Below are 27,519 nucleotides of genomic sequence, written 5' to 3' on the forward strand. Positions count from 1 at the left end.
GCTCTACTCCCAGTGACTTCTTATCGTGCCGTGCCATTATCTGAGCAGGTTGAGAAGTATTGTTGTGGGCTGCCCAAGGAGGTACGAGATTATTGTATAAAGACAAGAGTAACGAACATGTCACAGATGATTGAAAATGCTATGACAGCTAATGCGTTACTCACAGGTGGTTCATCTGGATTTAAAGGCAGTAAGAAATTGGGCAAGAAAGCTGAAAAATTTGGGCATGCTTCTCGTGATGCTAAAGGGTCTTCAGAGACAAAGTATAAGAAGTTGCCGATGCCCAAAAGGACTTCTGAGGAAAGACAGGCTTTGCGAGATGCTCAAAAGTGTTTTTACTGTACTGAAGAGGGGCATATGTCATTCAATTGTCCCAAAAGAACGTCCAAGAAGGACCCTGACAATAAAGGAGAGCCCAAGCCAAAGAAACCAAAGCCTTCTGCAGGCTTAGTTCCTGATCTTGTGGGGGAGCAGCTAAGTGGTGACGCTACAGAGTTGTGCAGGGCATGGGGCAAAGTGAGAGATCAGAATGCTTTGATCTTCTTTGACACAGGTGCTAGAGCCAACTTCATTTCACCAGATTTGGCTAGCCGATTGGGGAATCGTGCAGAGGAGATGGGGCCGTTACATGAGGCTCATATGGCTTGTCCAGGGTATGCAGAACCCGTTACTCCTATCATTGGGAAGCTTCGGCTTCACTTGCAGGGTTATGTGGACAGTTAGGAGTTCTTCATCATGCCTTTGGATGGCTGTGATGTTTTGTTGGGGATGCCATGGTGCCACAGGGTACATGCGGTGGTGGATACTTACAATAGGAAAATTACTCTGACTCATAGAGGGAAAGAGCATGTATTGGATGTAAAACTCAAAGGGGAATCTGTTCCTATTGTATCCGCTTCGGTGATTTCATCAGTAATAAAAAAGCATCTTTCCGCGTACTTGATTTATGTAAAGGATGCACAGGATGATGAGTCTAAGTCTAATTTGTCAATGTTAGATAAGGACAGGGCTGATTTCTTAAGTGGGTTTCAAGACTGTTTTTCCGAGTCATTGCCAGGAGAATTACCTCCTGAGAGGCCAGAAGATCATGCCATAGATCTGATTCCTGGTAGTACTCCACCGAATAGACCGCCGTATCGTGTTAGTGCAGCCCAACAGGAAGAGATTATGAGTCAGGTGCAGGAGCTATTGAATAAGGGGTTGATTCAGCCTAGCTCATCACCCTTTTGCTCACCTGTGCTCCTAGTGCAGAAGAAGGATGGTTCTTGGCGCATGTGTATTGATTACAGGGCGCTGAACAAGAATACCATCAAGAATCGATTCCCCATACCGAGGATCGATGACATCTTGGACCGCTTACAGGGCTCCACAGTTTTTAGTCGTATTGATTTGAAAAGCGGGTATCATCAGATACGCATTAGACCCGAGGATGTGCATAAGACAGCATTCCGAACCACATTTGGGTTGTATGAGTTCTTGGTTATGCCCTTTGGTTTGACGAATGCGCCTGCCACATTTAACAGAATGATGGACAGGATTTTCAGACCTCATAGAGAGTTTGTGGGCACATTCTTTGATGATATGATTGTGCATTCACGAACTGAGGAAGAGCATAGAAGGCATTTGGCCATTGTGTTTGCGGAACTCAGAAACCATAGATTGGTGGTTAATGGCAAGAAGAGTGAGTTTTTCTTGCAGGATATACATTTCTTGGGGCATATTGTGTCTGGTCATGGAGTCCGTATGGATCCAGCAAAGGTAGAAGCATTACTTAATTGGCCAGCTTTGAGGACCGTGCATGATGTACGCAGCTTTCTAGGATTGTGTTCCTATTACAGGCGTTACATACGGCACTTTGCTGAAATTGCTTCGCCTCTTCATGCTTTGACGAAGAAAGCAACTCCGTTTAGATGGGCTGATCGGGAAATTACAGCATTCAAAAAGCTCAAAGAAAAGCTTACTTCGGACCCAGTATTGGTGTTACCGGACCTCCGAAAGGCTTTTGTTGTCCAGTGTGATGCATGTGGAAGTAGCATTGGTGCAGTTCTCATGCAAGAGGGACATGTGATAGCCTATGAGAGTAGAGTTTTGCAAGATGCCGAGAAGCATTTGCAGGTGTATGAGAAAGAGATGTTGGCTGTAATTCACGCTCTTTCTACATGGAAACACTACTTGCTTGGGGCTGATTTCACTGTGCAGACAGATCATCAGACCTTGCGATATTTCCTCACGCAGACTAAGCTTTCAGAGAAGCATATGCGTTGGGCAAACTTTTTGTCAATGTTTCACTTCCAGATTGTGCATGTGGAAGGCAAAAAGAATGTAGTGGCAGATGCTTTGTCACGCAAGCCACAGGTTTCTGCTGTTTCACTTGCTTATCATCATGAGCTTGATGAAATGAAAGAGCAGTATGCCCATGATGAGGACTTTGAAAAGTTGTATGATCAGATGTCTGAGGGTCAGCGGCATGAACATTATACTCTCAGAGATGGGTTTTTATTGATGCATGGCAGACTGTGTGTTACCAGGCCATTGCGACTCAAGGTTATGATTGAAAGTCATGCTCCACCGTATGCAGGTCATAGAGGTATTGACGCCACGGTCAAAGCAGTGGAGACTTTCTTTTATTGGCCAACCTTGAGAAGAGATGTTGATGCCTTTGTGAGGCAATGCATCGTATGTCAGAAGGTAAAGTTTGACCGTCAGAAGACACCAGGGTTATTACAGCCTTTACCTATTCCGGATAGACCTTGGGAGAGCATTGCCATGGATTTTGTATTTGATCTTCCACGGACACAAACGGGAAATGATGGCATCTGGACTATCATATGCAGGTTCAGTAAGCAGGCTCATTTCATTCCCGTGAGGAAGACAATTAAAGTGGATCATATGGTGAAGTTGTTCATGGCGAACATCTTCAAGTATCATGGCTTGCCTACGTCTATCATTAGTGACCGTGATCCACGGATGATGAGTTTGTTTTGGAGAGGGTTGTTTGACAACATGGGTACAACTCTCAAGTTTTCATCGTCATTTCATCCACAGACAGATGGTCAGTCAGAAGAGGCTAACTCTACAGTGTTGGATCTTCTCAAGTGTTATGTGTCAGAGCACAAGCAACAATGGGCAAAGTATCTTCCTTTGGTGGAGTTTGCATATAACAACACTGTACATAGCTCGACAGGCAAGGCGCCTTTTGAGATTGTAGAAGGAGGGAAGAAGGTACCACCCATTTTGCATACAAAGGATAAGATCTTTGAGGCTGATCAGTATGTGGAGAGCTTGGATGAAGCTTATCGGAGAGTTAAGTTGGTCCTCCAGAAAACTCAGCAGAAGCAAAAGAAAGCCGCAGACCGTCACAGACGTGATTTACAGTTTGCATTGGGTGATTGGTTTCTTTTGCGTTTTGAAAAGGCTAGACTCAAGAAGATGAAGGGTAAAGAGCGCTTATTCCCTAAGTTGAGTATGCGATATTATGGGCCTTTTCAGGTTTTGGAAAAGATTGGTGAGGTAACCTATCGTTTGAAGTTACCAGATCACTGGAGGATTCACAATGCTTTTCACGTGAGTCTTCTTAGACCTTTCCGTGGGGATGTGCCTGAGGATGTATCAGATGAGGCTCAGCCGGAAGTTGAGGAACTTGATGAGGTTCTGATTCCAGAGCAAATACTGGCACATAAAGAAAGGAAGGTACGAGGTAAAGTTTCCCGTCGCTATCTTGTGAAGTTTAAGAACTATTCACCGATGGATGCGAAGTGGATGGAGGAAGGTGACTTAACAGATTCACCTCAGGTTTTGCAGCTTTATCTCGATGCCTTTGAGTTAGAGCCGACTCTTATTGTGGCTCATTCAGGTTCAGCAGAGCATGGGTCTGGAGCATTACCTGATGCTCAAGAGGGGGGTAGCACCTCCACTCCCTTGATACAGACAGGCTCAGATGACATCTAGAGGTCGCTTGGTGCAGTTTTTTTATCTCACCCGAAGGTACTGAGGCTGACAGTACATCTGTTTATGGGACTTCTATGATATATGTGTACTAGTCACATGGAGATTTTTGTGGATATGTATGGTTCACAGTGGTATACAACTTGGACTATTACTATGCCATTGCTTTGCAGTGAATGTTGATACATGTGTATGGCTCAGAGAGATTGGGACGCTGATCTTGCCATATTGTATATTTCACTTTGGATATTTTGATGCATCACCAGAATGCAATCGAGGACGCTTGCCATCTTTCAAGAGGGGGGTATGTCATGGCCCTGTGAAAATGGAGCAGGACAAGTGTGGGCATGGTGGTTGCAGAGTCAGAATATTTTATGATTCACATGGGGGGGTGCCCGGACAGTGTTTAAGATGTGTGGACATCCCTAGGTGTGAAGGGGGAACATTAAAACATTAAGTTTGAATGTTTATTGAAGTTTGCCCCTAGGCCTTAGTGGCCCTAGGAACTTATTAAGTTGGGGCCCTAGGGATTAAATTGGGAAGGGGTTTTCTCTCTCTTCTCTCTCTCTCTTTTTTTTTTTGGGGAATCGTGTAGCAAAAGGAGAACTCCCCTCATGCGCTTGTGTACATGCGTGGAGAAGCTGAAGAGAAGAGCCGACTGCAGATTTGCTGTGTGCTGAAGCTGATTTTCTGAGTAGAATCAGCCGTACAGCACTGTACGGCCAGAAACTGGGCACTCTCTCTCTCTCTCTTTCTCCTCTGTTGCTGGCGGCGCTCAGGACTGCTGCTGGTTGGCTGGCAGAAGCTCTGTACAGGCTGTACAGCCTGTTTTCCAGCCCAAACCCTACTGTACGACTGCCGTACAGTGTACGGGCAGTCAGATACAGCACATACAGGTGCAGGTGGCGCTTTTTTGGGTGCTGGACAGACCTGTGTATGCTGATTCAGGCAGGTACAGAAGTGGACAGCAGGTTGTTTATGCAAGTACAACGCCTGGCACGTATCCCGAGGCGGTACAGACGGGTACTGTGCTGATTTTCAGATCTGTATTTTTCAAGGACAGCATAGGAGTGAGCATCAGGAGGAGGATACAGGCAAGAGCAAGCACACGTGTGAAGCAGGATTGTGGATTCAAGTGCCTGCAGGCACAGATTGGTGCTGTTGCTACCTCCAGTGTTGTTTCACGAGCTGAACTTGGTAAGCCTTGACTCTGTTCATCTATCTCTCTTTCTATTGCTTGATGTCTGCTACAGGTATGTACTATCTGGCTCCTTGTGAGAGGAGGAGTATGGCAGATTGACAAGGGATTAAGACAGGGATTGAACAGCATATGTATGTTTGAGCTGAGAAGATGTATCATGCTCTTGAGTTATGCCAGATGTATGCCCATGGCTGGCCTGCTTTGTGAACTTGGCTGATCAGAGGGAGGCACAGTGTGTTGCTTGAGGACACAGATCTGTGTGCATAGATCCTCTGTGCTGAGAAGGATTTGTGGGCAGTCAGATTGGACTTACAGGTGTAAACTCTTGGCTGGTTTTTGTGTTGTACTCAGCCATACATATTATTTTAATTGAATAAAGAAATACCGCAAGGGGCGCCAAGCTTTTGGGCCAACAGGTGTCGTTGTGTTTTCAGATTTGGGCACTCTAGCTCCAATCTGTGTTTTGTTTATCATCTAGACTACAAGTGGACGGGTGTTAGCTCTTACCGCACTCTGGTTTTCTATCAGAGGCCGGTTTCAACAACCCTTTTGAAACCTTCCCAAAACATAAATACAAAGTGAACACCAGGATAGCTAGTCCTGGGAAAACACACCATGTCAAGCTCCATATGCCATACATGTACTGTTACGTCAGGCTCCATAGGCCACACATGTATTGTCATGCTAGGCTCCATATGCCATACATGTACTATCATGTCAGGCTCCCTATGCCATACCCATGGCAGATCATCTCACCAAAGTGAAAGATTTGCAGGAACAATTGCTCAACATTGATGAGGTTATCCCAGACAGACAGATGGTGACCAACACTCTTCATTCTTTACCACCTTCCTACTTGGGCTTTCACACATTTCTCAACCTCTCAATGAGAGGAGGTGGTGATCCCGTCACTTTTGAAGAGCTGGTGGGTTTACTCTTGCAGGAAGAGCAAACAAGAGCAAACTTATCGAGCAACCGTGGTGGAGACAAGGCATTTACAGCCAAGGATAAGGGTAAAGCAAAGAGCTTTAAGCATGGGGGACAACAGTCTAGCAAGGCTGGTCATGGACAGCCCTCTTCTGGTGGTGAAAAGTCTGACAAAGGGGATGCAATTAAGCCCAAAAAGAAAGGCAAATGTCACTACTGCCACAAGCCTGGACACTACATCAGTGAATGTAGAAAGCGGATTGCAAAAGAGAAAAGGAAAGAAGCAGGCAATGCAGTAGCAGACTCTTCTGATGACAAAGCACAGCAATCAGCTAATGTAATCCAAGAAGAGTACACTTTTTTGGTCACATGCACTAGTGGCACACCAAGTGCTTCAGACAATGATATGTCTTGCATTGCATCGGACAATCAAAATGTATCATGGTATTTTGATAGTGGTGCTTCGAGCCACATCACTTCATGCAAAGATGTATTTCAGCACTTGGTTTATGCTTCAAATGGCCGCACTGTATCCTGTGCAGATCATACCACATATCCAGTAAAGGGAATTGGCAATATCATACTTATTGCAGCCAATGGTGCCAATATTTGTATGAAAAATGTATTGTATGTTCCAGGGATAAAGAAAAATCTGCTCTCCGTCTCAGCCATAAACGACCAAGGTTTAAAGGTTGAATTTGAAGATGGGAAGTGTTTGGTAAAAGACCCATCAAAGGGTTATGAAATAGTCACTTCTGGAACACGATACAAAGGCTTGTATAAGCTGGACAGCTATGACAAGCGTTCTTATGATGCAAATACAGTGGCTGCCCACACTCCTGCTATGCATGATGCAGAGCTATGGCATGCTCGTTTTGGGCATGTAAATTTTCGGAGTTTGATGCTTATGCAAAAGCATCATATGGTTGATAATATGCCGCCTCTTGAGTCTCCAACAAGACATGTATGTGAGGGGTGTATTTTGGGAAAGATGCAACGAAAACCATTCCCCAAAGATGGAGCTGTTAGAGCTGAAAGTAAATTACAGCTCATACATAGTGATGTATGTGGTCCAATGCGGACACCATCCATAGGGGGGCATCTTTACTTCGTCACATTCATTGATGACTACTCTAGGTTTGCTTGGGCTTACCCCTTGAAAGCGAAAGCAAATGTGTTTACATGCTTTCGACACTTTGTAGCAATGGCTGAAAATCTGTGTGGATGTAAAGTCCAAACACTCCGCTCAGATAGAGGTGGAGAATACATGTCAAATGAATTCAAGGATTATATGCTTCAAAAGGGCATCAAACACCAATGTAGTGTGCCTTATACACCGCAGCAGAATGGTGTAGCTGAAAGGAAAAATAGATCTCTCATGGAGATGGCATGATGCATAGTGAAAGCACAAAAGTTGCCTCACAAATTTTGGATGGAAGCTATAATGTGTGCAACTCATGTGTTGAGCAGGTGTCCAACAAAAGCTTTGAAAACCATAACACCATTTGAGGCTTGGTATAGCCGAAAGCCAACAGTGGATTATATGCGTACATTTGGGTGTTTGGCATATGCACATGTGCCAGAACAACTCCGAACAAAGCTAGATGACAAAGTAATGAAATGCATTTTTGTGGGCTACAGCAATGAGAGCAAAGGATACCGTCTTTATAATCCAACTACACGAAGGATTTTTGTCAGTAGAGATGTGGTATTTGCTGAAAATTCAGAACAGCCCATGTACAGCTTGTATAAAAGTAATGATACAGGCATACAGTACATGTTTGATGGACTATTACCCATTGCAATTAGGGGGGATTCAGATCAGCCAGCCCCTACACAAGAAAATCCTTATGTAGAACATGTGGAACAGCCAGCCATTCAGCCCCCTTCTATGGAAGAAGTGGAAGATCTTGTCAGGGAAGAGCAAACAGCCATAGACACAGCCAAGTCAGTGCCAAGATGGTTACTGAAAACTTTGCAAGAAAGCAAACTTGCAGCTCCACTCACAGGTAGGACAAGGGCTAGTTCCAGCCATGCTTTGAATATACATCTTGGGGAGTCTGCATTAGCAATGGGTGGTCTCTTTTGATTCAGAAGAGCCTTCTTCTTATGAAGAAGCACATGAGAATGAGCATTGGGTGCAAGCTATGCAAGCTGAAATCTCTTCTATCATGAAGAACAATACTTGGGATCTTGTGGAATTGCCTAAAGGCAAGCATGTCATTGGAACAAAGTGGGTGTACAAAGTCAAAAGAAAGTCTGTTGGTACTATTGACAGGTACAAAGCAAGACTTGTGGCTAAAGGCTACTCCAGAAAAAGGGAATAGATTATGAAGAGACTTTTGCTCCTACCTCGAGAATGACCACAATAAGATCAGTGATTGCATTGGCTGCACATAAAGTATGGAAAGTGCATCAATTGGACATCAAAACTGCATTCTTAAATGGGGATTTACAGGAGGAAGTATATGTAAATCAGCCCATTGGTTTTGTAGTTCCTGGTGAGGAACATAAAGTATGCAGGTTACACAAAGCATTGTATGGGTTAAAGCAAGCTCCAAGAGCTTGGTATGATAGGATACATGCTCATCTAGCTAGCCAAGGTTATGTGAATAGTCCAGCTGAAAGCACATTGTATGTGAAGAAAACCGATGCCGATATTCTCATAGTCATCTTGTATGTAGATGACATGCTCATTACAGGTACTAGCAAAGCACAAATTTCAGATTTCAAAGCTGATTTGAAAGCTGAATTTGATATGTCAGATTTGGGGCCTTTACACTACTATCTCGGCATACAGTTTATGCATACAGATGATGGCATTGTTATGCAACAAACTAAGTACATAAAAAGTTTGCTAAAAAGGTTTCACATGGATGAATGTAAGCCCATTTCTACTCCAGTAGAACCAGGTGTACGGCTTACTATGCATGATATTGGAGAGCCTTTTGAGGCCAGCATTTACAGCCAGGCAGTGGGATGTGTCATTTACTTGTGTAACACGAGGCCAGACATATCTTTTGGGGTGTCTTTGTTGAGCAAATTCATGCACAACCCAGGCACAAAGCATTGGCTAGCAGTCAAACGCATTTTTCGTTATCTTAAGGGTACCCTGGATCTTGGTTTGTTCTATCCCAGGGGGGGCAGCTTGCAGCTTTATGCATACAGTGATTCAGATTGGGCTGGTGATTATGATACCAAGCAATCCACCAGTGGGAATTGTTTTTTTCTTGGCAGTTCATGCATATCTTGGTTGAGTAAAAAGCAACCCATTGTTGCCACATCTACTTGTGAGGCTGAGTACAGGGCAGTCTTCACAGCTACAGTAGATTGTGTATGGTTGAGGAGACTATTGGCTGATCTTTGTGAGTGTCAGCAGACACCCACCACCATTCTCACTGATAGCCAGAGTGCTATGGCCGTGGCACAAAATCCAGTATTTCATGCACGTACCAAGCACATTGAGATTCATTATCACTATGTCAGAGAGAGGCTACATGCAGGGGAGATCAGTTTATCTTACTGCCCTACACAGGATAATGTTGCAGATCTATTCACAAAGGCTTTACCTCGAGAAAAGTTTGAAGCTTTTCGCAAAGCTTTGGGCTTACTCTCATACAGAGAGTGATCTGCTACCTTGTACAGGTTCACACTTCCACTACAGGGGGGATTTGTAGGCATATGCTCACTTATGGTAGTGCTATGTGTGAACAGGGCTTAACCAAGGGCACTTTTTCCCATGTGGTTTTTCCCCTTGGATATCAAGTGTGAAATCACACTTCCACTACAGGGGGATTTGTAGGCATATGCTCACTTATGGTAGTGCTATGTGTGAACAGGGCTTAACCAAGGGCACTTTTTTTCCATGTGGTTTTTTCCCTTGGATATCAAGTGTGAAAGGACACTCTACCTATAATATTTTGTACTTCTATATTATATGGATGTGGCACACATGCAAGGGTTGACTTGCATTTTGTGGCTACCACACTTTTGGCTCTCTCTCTCTCCCTCTCATTTTTCTGTGTGAGCTTCTATATCGTGCACCTAACCCTAATGTGCAGGTTTGTGTGTGTGAGTGTGTGAGTCCAACACCAACATCTTTGAGCTATTGGGGTTATAATACACGAGCAGTATGCAGACTTTAAGATGTGGAAGTATGTAGGCTTTCATGTACAAGGGTCTTGATTTCTCATTATTTGCTCGAATAGAGGGGGAGTGTCTCCCAAGGTTCTAGCATGTCATCATGGTGGTTCAAAATAGTTGGATATTGTCATTGGCACGTGCTAAGATCGAGAGGGTACCTGAGAGTCCTTGCTACAAATCTTGATAGGTCCTAGAAGAACAAGGTCATGCTAGCCGCTTGTCACTTAACTGGTGAGGCTTGCACATTCGAGGATGATCTCAAAAAGCCTTTCCTGCCACCAAAGTATCTCGATCGTCTTGAGGATGCACATTGTGATTTGTGGCAAAACTCACAACCTGTGCTCAATTCTACAAACAAGGTCACCTATATACATACATGCCTAAAACATAGAAATGATGAATCACAATGTGAAACCACAGTGCACTGAGCCTAAGTCACAATGGCCGAGTGGCAATAAAGCGCAGTCTTAGACCTAGGTCCCAGTCACAAGCTGCAAGAGCCTTTAGGTTAGGCAAGAAGCCCAAAGAGACCCAACCACAGCTTATGCTTGACCAAAAGGCTAAAGAAGGGAGTTCTTGTCTATGTCCAAGAGGCAACAATATTGGAAAGAAAACAATGTAGGCTTCTCACCATCTTGGATACGGAGCATCTCTGCCTTGTACTCCGGTTCCCATAGCCAGAGTCTCATACAAGGAGGGAGCGGTGATCGCTTTGCCATTTCACGCTCTGTGGTAGGTTTGCCCGCAAGCACCCTTCTTCTTTGTCTTTGTCGCAGAGGCGATGCTCTTTTACCTCCTGGCTCAAGACACTGGACCCTAGGGTCTTCGCCTCCCCATTTGATCCGATGACACCATTGGGGTGCGGCAATGATCACAAGGATTTTTGCCTCGCCTTAAGAGCTCGGATCAATTGGCACAAGTTGTGTGGTTTTTGGGTTAAGAAGACACCCAACTTGACTTGGAGGCCTGTTGATGGTTTTTAGTGGACCCCCCTTGGCACTCCGGTATGCTACCATGGATGTCAGGTGAGACTTGACAGTACTTTGGAGTAGCAGATCACCCTCTCGTCGGGAACATTCAAAGGAAACTTCTCTATTGAAGTACTGTCTCTCTCTCCCTCGCCGGTTGGGTTGTCGTATTGGCCAACCCGGTCCTCCTTGCTACCATGTGGTACATCACTTTCCGCTGTATTGGCCAAGTGGAGCGAGACTGATCCGGAACTTTCTTTGGTCAGGAGGTGACGGCAGGCCTGAAAGGGCCAAGGTGGTGTGGAGAGTGCTTTGTAGAACCATCTCAGCAGGGAGGCCTTGACCTTATTGACCTTGTAGTGTAGAGCAAAGTCCTTTTGGGAAATTTGATAGTTCAAGGTCTTCAGGCAGGGACACAGGCCTGGAAGGATTTTCTCTTTAGTCACATCTCCTCTTGGCCTCCATCTTGTGGCGGCATCTAGACCCCAGTTATGCAATGGTTCTTTTCTGCAGCCCCCTTGATATGAAGGGCTCATGCTATGGTGGTACATGTGTCTATCTCTCCCAAGCACAGGGGTGGCTCGAAGAAGTGAGGTTATGGTCGGGAGGTGAGTTCACTGCCTACTGCTTTCCTTATGTGCTCTATGCGTGTGCATGTGTGTGCTTTGGATGCAGGACGATCAGGGGTCGGCATCATGGGGATGTCATGTCACATGAGTGACGCAACAAAAAGACCACTTAAATATAGGTTAATGCAAAGCATGATAGATTAACACTAATAAAAACTTGAGCAAGACACAACAGAGAAGGAGAGATAGACCATGGACATAGCTGATCCAAAGCTAAATCCCTGATTTGCAGCAAATAAAACATCAAGATTTGAGTAGCAGCAGCTGTCATAGGCATGAGGAGGCCTATGTGTGGACTAGGGCCCTGTCGGCCAGGTTTGGGAGGTCATATACCTCTAGTCGGCAGGATGTGTATTAATTCATGGCCATGGAATTGGCCGACCAGCAGTCAGCCAGTTGATTTAGTCCTCCAAGAGCCTATAAAAGGCATAGCTTGTGCTCAGAGTAGATATCTCTCTCCCATATGGAGATAAGTCAATGGATAGGACTTTTGGGGTTGCTAAAGGCAGCCAGAACATATGTACCTTTTTGTACTATAGAAATGTACTGAAATTACAGCTCTTCTCTCTCTCTATTCTTTGTCTATGTTGATTGTTCTTGCATCAAGAGTTCCTATGCAGTGCTTAGGAATGAAAGAAGACTATGAGAGCTTCCACATCAGAGCATCAGGCTCAGCTATGCTAAGTGCTGTTAGTGTCCCAAAAGAAGTGTATAGGTCCAAGGAGAGTAACTCAGCATGCACCAAGACCCCTAGAAGCTGGTTGGTATCAGGCAAACCTAAGGGGAGGGTTTCATGAGAGTCGGTAGCCAATTGGGGCATCCAAGGGGTGGAGCCAAGGGTGCCATGATCAGTTTCAAGAAGAAGGATTCATGCTTGTGTTCGGTGACATGGCAAGAAGGCTAGGGGACAAAGTAGAACAGATGCAGAGATCTCTACACTAAATTTGGAGTGAAAGGGCAAGGTTTCAGTGAAAAAGTTGCCAAGAAGAGAAGGATGACAAGTTTGGGAGTCCATGTGGAGACAAAGGGATGATGACAGTCATGCAAGGTCAAAGGTTGGAAGCCTGTCATCAAGTTTAGCAGGAAGGGATGTCATGTGCATGCATATGGACATGGCTGATCCAAAGCTAATCCCTCATTTGCAGCAGATAAAACATCAGGATTTGAGCAGGAGCAGCTGTCACAGGCATGAGGAGGCCTATGTGTGGACCAGGACCCTGTCGGCCAAGTTTGGGAGATCTGACGTCATATACCTCCCATTGGCAGCGTGTGTATTAATTCATGTCCATGGAACTAGCCAATCAACAGTCTGCCAGTTGATTTAGTCCTCCAAGAGCCTATAAAAGATAGAGCTTGTGCTCAGAGTAGATATCTCTCCCCCATATGGAGATAGGTCAATAGATAGGACTTTTGGGGTTGCTAAAGGCAGCCAGAACATATGTACCTTTTGTACTACAGAAATATACTGAAATTACAGTACTTCTCTCTCTCTATTCTGTCTATGTTGATTGTTCTTGCATCAAGAGTTCCTATGCAATGTTTAGGGCTGAAAGAAGACTACAAGAGCTCCGTATGTTACACATTGCAAAACATGAATATTTACAATGGTGAACATGGATCCTGATTCTTGATTAAGATTCTGGTTATGGATACCTATGTGCTGATGCATACAAAGTTGACTTCCTGATGCACAGGTTCTGTGGTGATCGGTAGATGCTTGCATTTGGGAGTTGAGGACTGCCTTCTAGCTAGTGTTGTCAACACCTGAGTGTGCAAGAATGAGATGCCTATGAATGACCCTTGTCCTACCTCTATATAGGGAACTGAAAGCAAGTTGTATTCAGGTCAGCTAGGGCTTTTATGGCCCCAAAAAGTCATCAAAAAGGTTTTAATTGTGTTCATATTGTGCCCAACTTGTGTCCCAAATCCCGGGCACCTCCAGGCACCTATTGAGCTGCCAAAATAACCCTAAACAGCCATACTCATCCACGTACTTTGCCTAGAAAGTGGCTGCAAGTAGGAAGCATGCTGTGGCATGCATAAGGGTGATGCATGTGACATGTCACAAAAGGTGTCAAGACTCAAAAGAAAAAGATTCAGACGAGGCTCTAGGCACTTTTTGGCCACACAAATCAAGGGACTGAGGAGTCTATATAACAGCCTAGGCTCTTCACTTTCCATGGCATGAGCAGCTAGTGCTTCATCTCAAGGTCAATGCAAATCAGCCATTGCTCAAGAATGTGTGTTGCTTGCTTGTGCATCCCTGTGCTTGCGTTTTCCCTTGCAGTAGTAAACGCACCAGTTTGTTGCCCTTGCGTCTGTGCATTTTTCTTCAGCTTCTGCGTTTTGCATGTGCGCAAGTGTTCAGCCTGTTTGGGGGTCAGTTCAGCCCATTTGCTGCTACTTATAGCCTCCAGGTCTGCCCAGAAATCTGTGTTAGATCTCACCTTGATAAAACAGTGAATTCACTGTGCTTAAATCAATGTTTTTGCACTCAGCCTGCTGAGTTCCTTGCTGTCCAGTCTTGAGTTTTACCTTCCGGGGTTTCATCGCTCCGAGCGCAGCCTGCTTGTGCATACATCCTGCCTTGGTGTGCAGCTCCAGCCTTCTGTGCAGCCCGGAATTGAGTCCAGCACTCATTTCATCAGAGAATGCGGCACACTGGGGATCAGTCTCTACATTCAAAGGTCAGGTCCTATTTATTGTACTTGTTCTTCAGCATTAAGCAAATACACCGAAAGGTGGGGCCCCGATAAAGGATAATTGGGAACCAATCCTGTGTTGATGCATTCTCTCGCTGGGTCCTCTTCCAAAGTGAATTAAAAGTAAAATCAAGCTTCTGCATGTGCATGTAACAGCACATGAAGTAAGCTGTATGGCTTCTTTAGGAACATCTCTTTACATTCAAATGAAATGTCGATTGTTTTTTCAGGTTTCCTTTGGTTGGAGAGTTTACTTGTCAGAATGCAATGCTTGCAGAGCGTTTTGTTGAAGGAGGAAGCACGTACGTTTCCTAGCCTCATGAAGTCTTTAACATAGCTTGCTATCACATGCCAATCAGTGGGTTGTGACATGTTTAACCTGGCAGATATGTACTTGATCTGAATGATGCTGACGTTTATAGGCTTCCATACTTGGACAGCAGTGATCCAGGTTTTGGTAAGGCTTATCCAACATTATTCTATGAAGCACAAAATCAAATCCCTGAAGTAAATACCCTCATTGCTATGTGCCCTGCAGCACTCTTGGAGTCCACAAGGAAAGCTCCTCTCAAGGACTTACCTTCTCGAATTGAAGCTGGGTTTTCTTCTGGCAGGTTTGTAGCTATACAAATGCGGTTGCTTAGTAGACAAGTCAGTGTGTATCCTGCTGCCAGGGTCTTATTTTCCTTGCTTTGCTACCATGTTCTTTGGGAGCTCCGGTTCCGTACATTCTACTCAGAGGCCTATGTTTGTGAGGAGATATGCCTGGGTATAGAACCAATCTGGAGCCTCCAACCTTATAGTTCAGTGAAAAACCCCAATTATTGCTTTATTTATACAAGGGGGTTTGGCATTGTTGACACGGACATGTAAAGCCAAGCACTCCTGAGCAAGCTCATGGTTACTCTGAGTATCTTTTTTGCGGCAGGCAGTTTTCTACCACTGCTTGTAGATCTGCAAGCCTAGCAAAAGTGATGGTTGATGTCCTAGCAAAACAATGGCTTTTCGAAATCTTAGATTCTTGAACAGTTGCTGAAAGCTTTGGAAAGTGTGTGCTGGCCTAAGTTTGGAAGTTATCTTTCAAAGATGTGAAATGTGCAGACCCGGTGTCCCTTCGAAGAGCCAGAATGTTCTAATCGGTCATCTTTCTCCAGGTGGAATGTCCCAACGCTGGTTGCTTGGGGAATATCAGACAAGTACTTGTCCAGTTCAGAAGCAGAGAATTTTGCCAAAAGGAATGCGGATGTCATCCAAGTTCAACTAATGGAAGGGACAGGGCATATTCCTCAAGAGGACTGGTAGGGCTGCCTACATGAAGCCCCTTTGCTCCTTTATGCTAAAGGATGATGTTTGAAAAGTTTTGGATTCTCACATACTTTGCAGGCCAGAAAAGGTGGTGGAAGCGCTTACAAGGTTTTTATAATGCACATTGGAGTCTCCTAAACTGAGGAGGTATATAGATTAACAACCCCAAAATCCTCTCTCCCCCCCCCCCCCCCCCCCCCCCCCCCCCCCCCCCCGCAAAAAAAAAGAAGAAGAAAACACCACAACACACCCATCCCCAACTCGACAACAAAAATGTGTTTTTTTCAAAACTAAGACCTCATTCTAGCATTCTTATGCTTGTATATTGCATTGCTGATTATTTGCTCAATTTTCCTGTATATTGGATTTATGCTTTGTAATTTTCAATTTTTTGACCGTGGGCCATGTCTCAGCATTCCACTTTAAAACATACTGTTCTGTATAGATGCTTTGTATATGTAATTTAACAAATTTAACCATGCTTTAAGGGTCTACGAGGATAGACAATGTGCATGAATTATCTTTCAACCATTTTCATGTAGTTTCGTTATTTGACATCACGAGTGATTGCGTCTCTTAGATGTGGATGCTAGTCTCAAGGAGCTCTCAAAGAGTGCCACAGTCTTCTTCAGTCTAATAAGATGGGCATTTTTATATTAAAAAAATGTGAGAAAGAGTACTGAAATACATGCTACAAGGGTTTCTGTGCAAGCTGGCTGATGGGGAAAGATCTGTCTAACCAGGCTTTGATAATGGAAGGCCACACGGCCCCTTTAGAGTCATGCTTCCCTCTGCTAGCAATTTCACATCAAGGGGCATGGCGGCCATCCTGTCCATGGTTAGTAGGAAGATGGTCTAGCGCTTGTTCATGAAGAAATGCTCCAAGGTCAACAACAGCCCCTTGTGTGGAAAGGAGTAAGGTTCATAAACAAGAAAAGGCCTAGCAGGGCCACTAAGGTGGTTGCCCTGATGATGAGATCTAGATCTCTTTGCCTTAGTAGGCATTGATGAATTCCTCTATCCGGTTGCAGGTAAGGAGAGAGGTAAGGTGGTGGCTACTCAGAGTACAGATGGTTGTAGAAGGATGGGGGGCTCTCCTTTGGCTTTTCGTGGAAATCCACCCAAGACTACCCTTCTTCAGATAGGCATCCGTTGCACTACAGTGCCTACTAGTACATGGGTCCTTGAGGTGCTGCTTCTGTCACTCTGGTTGTAAGCCCAGAGTGTCCCCTGTGGGGGTGCGGTGCAGTTGGATGGAGCGGTAGATGAAGATGGAAAGGTACGCTATGGATAATAATAATGGCGTCAAGAAGAGAGATTTTTTGAAAGGGGATTTGAGAGGTCTGAAAAGGGTAATCTTTACTTAAAGAAAAGTCGGGTACATGTATCTTGAGCATAACTCCGAATTTATATCAGAGATGGTGGATTTAGAATCTACTCTTCAAGATTTTTCCAACAATATCCCATACGAGAGGGATTTTTCATCGAAAATTCAAATTCGATGATGTGTTCATAATGGTCGTTGGTCTATACTCTCTTTCCTTTTTTCTTAAGAGGCCCTCTTGAGACCCCAAATTCCCCCTAATGTCACCTTATGGCATTCATCAAAAGCGTCGATACCCTTCGTAGCTTCTTGTTTTTTAGCCCTAGCAAGAAGCGATGTAATATCTCGTCATGAATGAGCCTCTCCCTTTCTTTTCATCCAGATTTGAGGTTTTTAAAACAAGACTAGTGTTATGTGGTGCGCAGCGGCTGTTAAGTGTGTGGTGTAGCCACTAGATCTTGCAGTATAGTAGGTTGTTGAGCTAGGCACAAAGTTTGGTGATAAGTACTAGTCCATTGTAATGGGGTATTTTCAAAATACCCCAAGCAACTTAATGGGGTGCTTATATTGTCTCTACTCTACTGGTTTGCTTGATAGGGGTTGCAAATAGAGGTTGAGTTTGCACCCTTGAGCCCCTATGAATTGGTGAAATAGTGTTAAACTAAACACTAGTTGCATGGGTGCCATGGTAGGATTAAGAAGTTTAAGAGCAGCTAGATGTCCTACTTTAACACTTCTCAAAGGGTCTACAAGAGCTTAATTTTGCTAGAAGTGGGCCTCCACTACTTTATCATGTGTAAAACTTGTAGTGCATGTAGCAAGTATTATGTTGTTACTACGAGTTGTCCCTAAAATGCAAATTGCATGCATAACGTAGCAAGTGCTCTCTTGTTATATGTTGTCCCTTGCATAATGTAGTGTGTGCTCTCTTGTTGCTATATGATGTCTCTTGCATGCATGAAGTAGCTATTAAAGAATAGGCAAAGTGATTGCAACAAGATCAAGTCAACAAGAGGGCCTGTAGAGCCACTTGCCTAACCCACTTGGCCATGTGCCCTCTACCAACTAGAGCTGCCATCAATGATTGGGTTGACCTACTTGACCATGGTACTACAAAGTAATCATAGTTATGTGAACTTTAGCCCATAGCCTATAATTTGATGTAACCTACTACAAAGAATTTATACGTGAGCATACAACACATATGTAGATCACATTTTCAACACCCTCTCTTGATCTACTTACATACAAAACGAAACCATTAGAGATTTTATCTTTCGGATAAAAATCTTGGACTCACGATGTGAGCCATGGGAGAAATTAAATGATGCTCAATTGAAGAGATGTTTCATGATGGGCATAAAGCAAAACAGCTTACACAACTTGATCATTTTATCCAATCCAGAAACATTCAATCAATTTTGTAAAGAAGCAATACGTTTAGATGACAACATGATGGAGGATAATCATGATATGAGATGTTCCTCATCTAACCTAAGTGAAGCAAAGGTGTAGATTAGACTATTTTCACATAGCAAAAAATGTCTAGTGGCTAGAAATCACAAAGTTGCAACAATGAGCCACAAAAGCTTGAAGTTTTTACCTACATTACATTTCCTTCATGTTTTGCAGAAGCTTCCTCTTTCGTGTTGGATTTTCCCTTCTCTTCTTCATTCTTTTTATGCTTGAAGCCATCTATGATGAAGTGTCATTTCTTTTTGTAGTAATAACAAGACCTTGGAGTCTTGGTCTTCTTTTGGTGCATGGCAAGTTGCTCACTAAGAGGTTGAGTTGGTGGTGGTGTTGGAGTGGAAGATTTTGCTGCTTCCAATCTTGTTTCCTCTAAAATGAGTGAAGATGCAACTAACACTAGAGTTAGATTTGGTTGATTTGATATCAAAGAAAACACAATGTTTTAATGCAGGCATGCCTACAAAGAAGAACAAACACTACTTTCTTTTTAGAATAATGACTCTTGCTCCATTAAGTTGATCCATTAAGCACCTTACATCAGTTATATGAAAATCCACATAATTCTTTCATCTTTTTCTAATCTGTATAGTTACTTTCTTAGATAAAGTCATGCTGCTACATTGGTTTGACCAAAGATTGCTCTAAGTTGGACCCAAGCTTCATTGGAATTGGAGGATGAACTCACTTGATGAATTTAGTTATCACTTAGTCCACTGATGATGTAGGAAAGTGCTTTGGAGTCACTTGTTTCCCACTTACTCATCAAGTCTAGGTTCTTGCTTGATTGTTTTCTTTACAATTCCCCATAGTCCTTTATCTATGAGTGCCATTTGCATTTTGATAGCCTATGTATGATACTTGGATCCATTAAACCTATTAGCTTTTTCAAATAAACCATCTATATTGCTTATCATGATGTTCAAGGATAACCCTTTATAAATAAGGGTTTATCAAATAAACCACCTATATTGCTTATCATGATGTTCAAGGATGACCCTTCATAAATGAGGGTCTGTAGTACAAAGGGAGTGTGATGACAAATGTGAATAACAGAGAGTGAATCAACTAAAAATTTCCCTCGTACAAATGAAGATTTTTGCTTTAAGATTTTGAAAACCCTAATCTTTTTGCTGTGAAATAATAGTGAGGGGGTTTTGACCTAGTGTTTCTTGATTCATATGAGGATACTGAATTTGTTATCCTCTCCTACTCCATACATAGATCACAAATCCTCCTCCACACCAAGTGATGATTATACCTTTTTGACAAGAAGTAATTGATTTTTCACAAAGCAATGTTGTAGCCTTTTGTTTACTATTACTTATCCAACCTAAGAAAAAATGTTTTTTGTTGAACTTTTCAATTGTATTGCCTACTCCTTAAATTAGTAATATTTAACAATTTTGCCAGTGAACGCCGATTGCTCGTCTTTAATTGCTCCACATGCTTCTTCAAGATCACCATAAAAGATGCAACTGGATCTCCTTCACATACCACTTGGCCCTCTATGATGCAAGGTGTTGATTTTCATAAAGAACCAAACTTGGAGCTTCACGTAGAACCTTGAACAGCTTGAATGGCCTTAACCAAGGCTTGAACACACAGTAGACATCAGTCTCTCTTCCTCTCCTCATGGAAATGCTTTCTTTCAACCTTTCTCTCACTCACACACAGAGTTTGCAATACAATACCCATAAGCTAGATACAAAGAACTACTATCTCTTTCTCTTTATCTCACAAAGAGGCTAAAGGAGATATTGCAAAACTCACCCACATAGAAATCATTGAATGCTTTCATTCCCACATAGAATACTTTCCACAAGGACTCCACCAAGAAGATCTCATCTCTTTCACTCTAATATGACTCTTTAAAAAATGATGAAAAGATGAAGATCAATCCAAATAAAAATGTTTAAGACTTCACTAAGCTCGCAAGAAGTTCTGAAACACACTCCCCACTAAAGCAACGAGACTCAATAATGACTCTCACTAAACACACACTCACAATTAAGGCCACTCCCATGTAAGGGTGCTCTGATACCATATTAAAATATAGTCACTACGATTATCATATGCTAGATGACCCAATCGTGGGCTAGATGACCCAATCGTGGATTGATCATGAGTCACTAATAATCCTTGATAAGCTTTGTTAATTAAAGATGCTATCTACTAAAGAACTTGAACTAATCAAGCATAGACACATGATTAACACTAAGCATCACCCATTGCAAGGCTTAAGCTTAACACAATATGCAGCTTAACACAATATGCAAGAACCAAGATCTCCACAGGGGCCACTTAGAATTGCTCACAAAGAGAGAGTACAAATGCTAGAGTTCACACACAATATTGATGAAATGTGAGTACGTCAACTATATAGGCTCTCAAGAAGAGGACACCTAGAGCCACTTGCCTAACCCACTTGGCCATGTGCCCTCTACCAACTAGAGGTGCCATCAATGCTTGGGTGAACCTAGCTGACCATGGTACCACAAAGTAATCATAGTTATGTAAGCCTCAACCTATAACTTGATGTAACCTACCACAAAGTAATCATAGTTATGTGACCCTTAGCCCTTAGCCTATAACTTGATGTAACCTACCACAAAGGATTTATATATAACCAACACATGTATGTAGATCACATTTTCAACAACATGCAAGACATTGAACTATCTTTGGACCATATCTAGAAGGAGCTCACAACATGCATATGTTCGCCACACATTTGAACACACTTATTCCAAGACACCCTCTCATGTCATGGTTGTGACTCTAGAGGATCTCTCCATGTAACTCTAAAGGATCTCTCCAGCAGGCATCCAAATATATGATGATGAGACTAGAGTCCGTGTTCTCACAAGTACCATCTTTTGGTACTTCGATTAACACTTTGGAACTTGTAAAATAACGGGAAAAACCATACTCTAGGAGTATCCCACATGGTCCATGCAAACTCCAAGTTTATGCTATTTGCTTCAACCAATCACCTAGGTCATGAGATGAACAACTCTTATCCTCTGAATATCAATGCTGGGTGAACTTCCATCGAGGAAATCAATCTAAGGGGCTATCCCATGATGAATCGCATCCATATGAGCAACCTAAGATCATCCCTCTTGAGGCACTCCACAAGCATCATGACCTCACAACATCCCACCTCCGAGACGTAGTCCCATCTCACCGATGAACAAAATATAAAACAAGACCTGTCAAATCTTATGAATCTATACCATTCATGGAATATGAGTCCCCAACTTGATATTAACAATGTCTAATTGTTTCGGATCAACAAAATGTGACATGCTAAAACCTCGGGAAACACCTCCCCCTTTGATTGAACAAATAATGTGAAATGTAGTTCTTGTACACAAATCCTTCACACACCCATATCTTAGAATCCGCGCACTACTCGTTTTATAAACTCAAAAGCTCTGATCACACTCATACTCATTTGCACACCATCACTCCACGCTATAAGCAATATGCATGCATTCATCCCATGCCACACACTTGGCATATGGACCACATTTCTAAGCTCCAACCATCATCTACAATTATCAACATACTTGCCATAACCAGTGTACCACGGTCTCGCCACCAAGTACAAAGACCAGAAGATGTGCAATGTCTAGCTTCTTTTTTTAAAAATTGTGAGGGATATTTTTTATTTATTTTTAGTGAGGGAATGGATAGACCACATTTTTAGGCATGTGGGAGGAGGGGGTGGGTATTGAACCCAAGTAGGGCAAGATCCCTTACCGCTATATGTCCAGCTTCTTGAACAGCCTCCAGGAAAAAAAAGTTTTGGCCACCTGCTTTGGGTGTAAAGTGTCCACTCTTAGTTCTTTGAAGGCACCTCCATCAAGCTCTAGAAAACAATGTGTGTGAATGCCCTTTTAGGCTCTGCCCAAAATATGAAGGGGCCACTCCTTGTGTATGAAAGCCCAACCTTAATGGATTAAGACTTCCAAGCATGAAAAAAAAACGCAATGCAATCTCTTGCACGAGGCCACCGAAGATAATGTGTCACCCTTCTCCTCCTGCTTTAGCTAGCCCCTGGCATACACACCCCTTGTATAAAAGGCAAGAGTGGTTGCTGGTACTTTCATAATATCAAAAGTTACACAAGGGGTGTATATAAACTATAAATGTCAGGGCAAAGGTCAGGGCTATAGTTAGTGGGCTATAGTTAGTTGGCTAGGGTCTATATCTGACGGTTGGGTGAAGAGTTGCCCTATTCTCTTCTAGGAGTTCTCATGGAGGTCTTATGGTGGCCTCACTCTGGTATTAGAGCTATGAGATCCAACTGCGCCACCAACCACAATGCAGCAGCCCCTCACCTTGTCCGCATCAGCTCGTAGGAGAAAGACGGCACACCGCCCGTGTGCCGTGAGCCAATAGCTGGCGCGCTGACCATCAAGAGTATCCTCTCTCTCTCTCTCTCTTTCTTTCTCTCTGCTCTCACAATCCGTGGAGGAGAGTAACTACTCTCTCTCTCTCACCCGTTACCAGCAGGAAGGAGGAGATCGACATCACAGCACCGTGGGGAGAGAGCAAGCTCTTAATCTCTCTCTTTTACTTGTAGTCGGCACACAACAGCCAGCCACAAGAGCAACCAACAGCCGCGAGGAGAGCACATGCTCTCTATCTCTCTCTCAACAACGCACTGCCGTGCGTAGCACCACAACACAGGCACGGAGAGAATTAACGTCGTATCAGCAGCGCTGAAGTGTAGTAACCACCACAAAGGTCGTGCAGCAGCAACACAAAGGCCCCACAGCAAGCAACAGCAATACAACACCTACGGCCACCCACATAGGCCGACGTGTGGAGAAAAACAACGCCGCATCAACAGTTCAAGAGACCAATATACGTGAGAGAGGAGGCTCTCTCTCGCTTTTTCTACAGCCGTGACAGAGAGGATGCTTTTTCCTCTCTATTTCTCTACAGTCCGCACACAGCAAGGGGACGAGAATGCACCAAGCCCCACACAACACACAGCGGCACTACAATGGCATCAACATCAAGGCCGCGCTAGACAATATACAGTCGAAGACGAGCCAGTTTTGGTTAGGTACTAATCTTCATCTCGCATACAAATTTGATTTGTTACCATGACTTCTTAAGTTTTCGAGCATCACGATGGTCAGCAGCATGGCGGTCTTCCATCTCTCGATACAAATATGGCTGATTTGGATACGGGTGATCACGGATTTTTGGATTTACATGCGCATACTTTATTAGAATCATGCACATAGCATATTGAACAAAGTTTACTTGTCCTTTCTCAAAGTTTACATACCATGCAAGCGACTCTCCAGCAGTTGGTCACTAATTCAGGGTTTCGAAGTGTCCCGGCTGATACTCCAAGGGCATCTATCCCCTGGCGAGTCAACTGAAGACACTGAAATGCCCGGGAATCAAGAAGTGGCAGCTATGCTCAAGACCAGTGTTCCGTGAGGAAGAGAAGGAGCGTAATTAAGATGCAGTGAACACTTTTTTACAAAAGTGGACGGACTTGCACCTTTTGAAGCATTCTTCAGCGCTCTTGAGGCAAGTCTCATGCTTGAGGGCAAGGCCTACAAATGGTGGACGATCCTAGGTGAGAGTGATCGACCTACGGCATGGGCTACTTTTGAGGCACTTTTTCGAAAAGAATTCTTACCTGAGAACGAGAAGGATCGCAATTGGAATGCTTGGGACAACTATAAGATGAACCAATATATTTCAAAGTATCGCGATATCATTCTCAAGCTTGAGGATTTGGATGATTTTCATAAAGCACAAGGTTTCTATATGGTCTAGATAATGAATATAAAACTAACGTTAAAACTCAATACCCTAAAACTTTAGAAGAGGCCATAAAGAGTGCACAGATCTTTGATGATAATATTGAGAAGAAACACACGACCGCGACACCTTCGGTTACTTCCATAGTTCTAAGGGAAACAAATGAAAGGGGGGCAAACAAGGTAGTGACACGATTAAGAAGGCTAAGGGGCCCAAGGGGTCCCTTGTCTCTGCAAGATTATGAGCGAGCTAAAAAGGAAAAATTATGTTTTATTTGCATGGCTACTGATCACAATAAACAAAATTACTATTTTATTTGCATGGCTACTGATCACAATAAACAAAATTATCCCAAGGAGGCTTAAACCATGGGAAGTTGTGAATTGTAACTTTGGTTCTTCAAGCTCCTTCTTGAACAGGTCCTAGCCCCCAATGTCATGGTAGAGGTAAATAGATGGGACTTACTTGGATATATTGTGCTACATGGTGGAGGTAACTAGATGGGACTTAAATGGATATATTGTGCTACATGGTAGTTCTCACGTCACATGTGGGGCTTTAGCAAGTAGGATTTCCTCAAGATGGGCTATTCACCCATCATCTCATGGGGAATGGGGCAAGTGTTGGCATGAAGTCTCCCATAGCCATCATCTCATGTCTAATGGGTTGGGTGTTGGCGTGAGGCCTCCTATAGCCACATCTCTCCTTGGTCCTTCTCCAGGGCTTCATCTTCTCTTTGAGATAGCCCTTGATCAAGCAGAGATTCACCCTCTCAATGATGAGGTTGAGCTGCTTTGGGCAGTGGATTGTGTGCTCTAGCACTCTAATAGCTTTGTGACAATCTATGTAATCCAGCAGATCACGCTAGTTGAATGGGTTTTTTCAGATTCTCTAGGTGGGGGAGGTGGGATCTTGCCTTCCTTTGAGGGTGTCAAGAGGTTGGCCACATTAATGAGATGAGGTAAGTGGAATGGCTAGAGCGAAGGAAGCAATGGGCACATGCAAGCCTCTCCAAGGGTGGTGGGGGTGAGAAGAATACGGGGTGAGAAAGTGAGCTTAAGCTCTTACACACGAGTAGCCAAGCATATAAGAGAGATGGATGGTTGAATTTTCTTCTATTCTTTTTTCTTCTCTACACCCTAAAGATAAGACTATATAGTATATGCGAAAGTACTCTACTACCTTGAAATGCATGAAATTTTAGTCAACAGAGTTAATTGAGTTAACTGAACGCAACAAGGTCTTGTTCCTTCACCTAGGAGAATGCCTTAATCTAAGACAATGACTTCCTTGTCTTCCTGTAGTTGTCACTCACAGCTACCCAAAGGTGTTGCTCTAAATCAAAGAGGAATTACCCTTACCCATGGACTGCTTCCTTTGCTTGTCTCTTGAGCTCTTCATGAGAACTGATGATCTGATACCATAAGAAGAATGTGGGGGAGAGGATGAATGTGAGCTCCTTGTAAAAGAGGGGGAGAGGATGAATGTGAGCTCCTTGTAAAAGAGGGGGAGGTAGGTAGGCAATGTGTGTGTGTGTGTGTGTGTGTGTGTGTGTAAGGGAGAGAGAGCACGATGATATCCCAAAATCATTACATAAAGCACATTAGCTGCACAGATATACAATGCACATATACAAAAATATATGTGACCAAAATAGTACTACCATGCAAATGGAGTAATGTTGCCAATGTCCCCTTTCCTAATCGTGGTTAAGGCCATTGAGGTTCGTAGAAGATAGAGTAGTGCCAATAGAAGTCATAGTGCAATAAAAGGCCTTGTAGGATCTCCAAGAGGTTGTCTTGAACATGTCTTTAAATGCCTAAAGTCGCGAGCCTTGGAACCATTGTGCATTGCGTACCCAAGTGTTTGCTTTAGTGTTAGGTCTTTCTTAATATCAAAGCTAAGTGTCTGCTTTAGTGTTGGGCCTTTGTTGATGTCAAAGGTGAGGCCTTGAGGACCTTCATCAAACATGTGTTGGGCCTTTATTGGTATAAAAAACGAGGCCTTGAGTACCTTCATCAAACTTATGCCAATCTAGAAATTCTACCAGTAAAGTAATGATGAGCCTGAAGTGGTGTGACCATATCTGGATCTAGTACTTGATCATATTGCTCAATGAAGTGGTACATGGTGCAAAGAGCAGATATACCTTATTAACCTCAGAGAGAGAGAGAGAGAGAGAGAGAGAGAGAGAGAGAGAGAGAGAGAGAGAGAGAGAAAGCAAAAGAGAATGGGAGAGAGAAGGGGGGAAGTGGGAGGGGAGAGAGACAGAGAGAGGGGCGAGGGAGGAAGAAGGGAGGAGAGAGAGAGGGAGAGAGGGAGAGAGGGAAAGGAGAGGAGTTGAGGGTGTTGAAAGAAGTGTGTGTGTGTGTGTGCAAAGGTGAGTGAGAGAAAATTAGTAGCGAATGTTGGAGAGAAGACAAAGTTTTGGAGGGGGAGAGAGAATGTATGTATGTATTTATGCATGCATATATACATACATACATACATATATATATATATATATATCATACATACATATATATATATATATATATATATATATATATATATATATATATATGTATGTATGTATGTATGTATGTATGTATGTATGTATGTATGTATGTATGTATACATGCATGCATGCATGTATACATACATCTATGTATGCATGTATGTATCTATATACATCTATTTATGCATGTACGTATATATGTATACATGCATGCATGCATGTATACATACGTCTATGTATGCATGTATGTATCTATACACATATATGTTTGCATGATGCGCATGTATGCTTGTGTGGATGCATCTATGTATGCATGTATGTTTTATGTTGAAGAGACTTTTAAAAATCTCTCAGCACCTTTGAGAACTGGCTTGCCTAAATATAGATTTGTATAATGCGCATATTATTCTTCCATAATGCATGGTTCAGTCCATGTGTGATCCACGTGTGTGTGTGTGTGTGTGTAGAGAGAGAAAGAGAGAGAGAGCCTTTGTGAGATGCATGTACACACACCCTTCTCATTAAAAAATAGGTTATGCACATAACCTCAAATAACTGAATTTTTTTCAAAAGTTTCTTTGGAAAAATAATGCATATTTGCTATCCACT

At 43.2% G+C, this 27,519-nt stretch overlaps 1 protein-coding gene across 3 annotated transcripts in view; it reads left to right on the forward strand.

The window, feature by feature from the left end:
* Positions 1–16,967, forward strand: part of LOC147612154 (alpha/beta-Hydrolases superfamily protein) — a 30,479-nt gene extending 13,512 nt beyond the window's left edge. For 2 of the 3 annotated variants that reach the window (XM_086784019.1, XM_086784020.1), the window contains exons 7-11: positions 14,746–14,817; positions 14,902–14,972; positions 15,054–15,129; positions 15,670–15,813; positions 15,899–16,217. In XM_086784019.1, the coding sequence (XP_086640145.1) occupies positions 14,746–14,817; positions 14,902–14,972; positions 15,054–15,129; positions 15,670–15,813; positions 15,899–15,938 (403 nt within the window). In that variant the 3' untranslated portion in view covers positions 15,939–16,217. Of the gene's footprint in view, positions 1–14,745; positions 14,818–14,901; positions 14,973–15,053; positions 15,130–15,669; positions 15,814–15,898; positions 16,218–16,851 lie in introns of those variants that run through there. The other variant, XM_086784021.1, reaches the window with a different exon arrangement.
* The last annotated feature ends 10,552 nt before the right edge of the window (positions 16,968–27,519 follow it).

Source organism: Cibotium barometz, chromosome 46 (genome assembly GCF_041138505.1).
Source record: "Cibotium barometz isolate CiBa-2024 chromosome 46, ASM4113850v1, whole genome shotgun sequence".
NCBI classification, from domain to species: domain Eukaryota; kingdom Viridiplantae; phylum Streptophyta; class Polypodiopsida; order Cyatheales; family Cibotiaceae; genus Cibotium; species Cibotium barometz.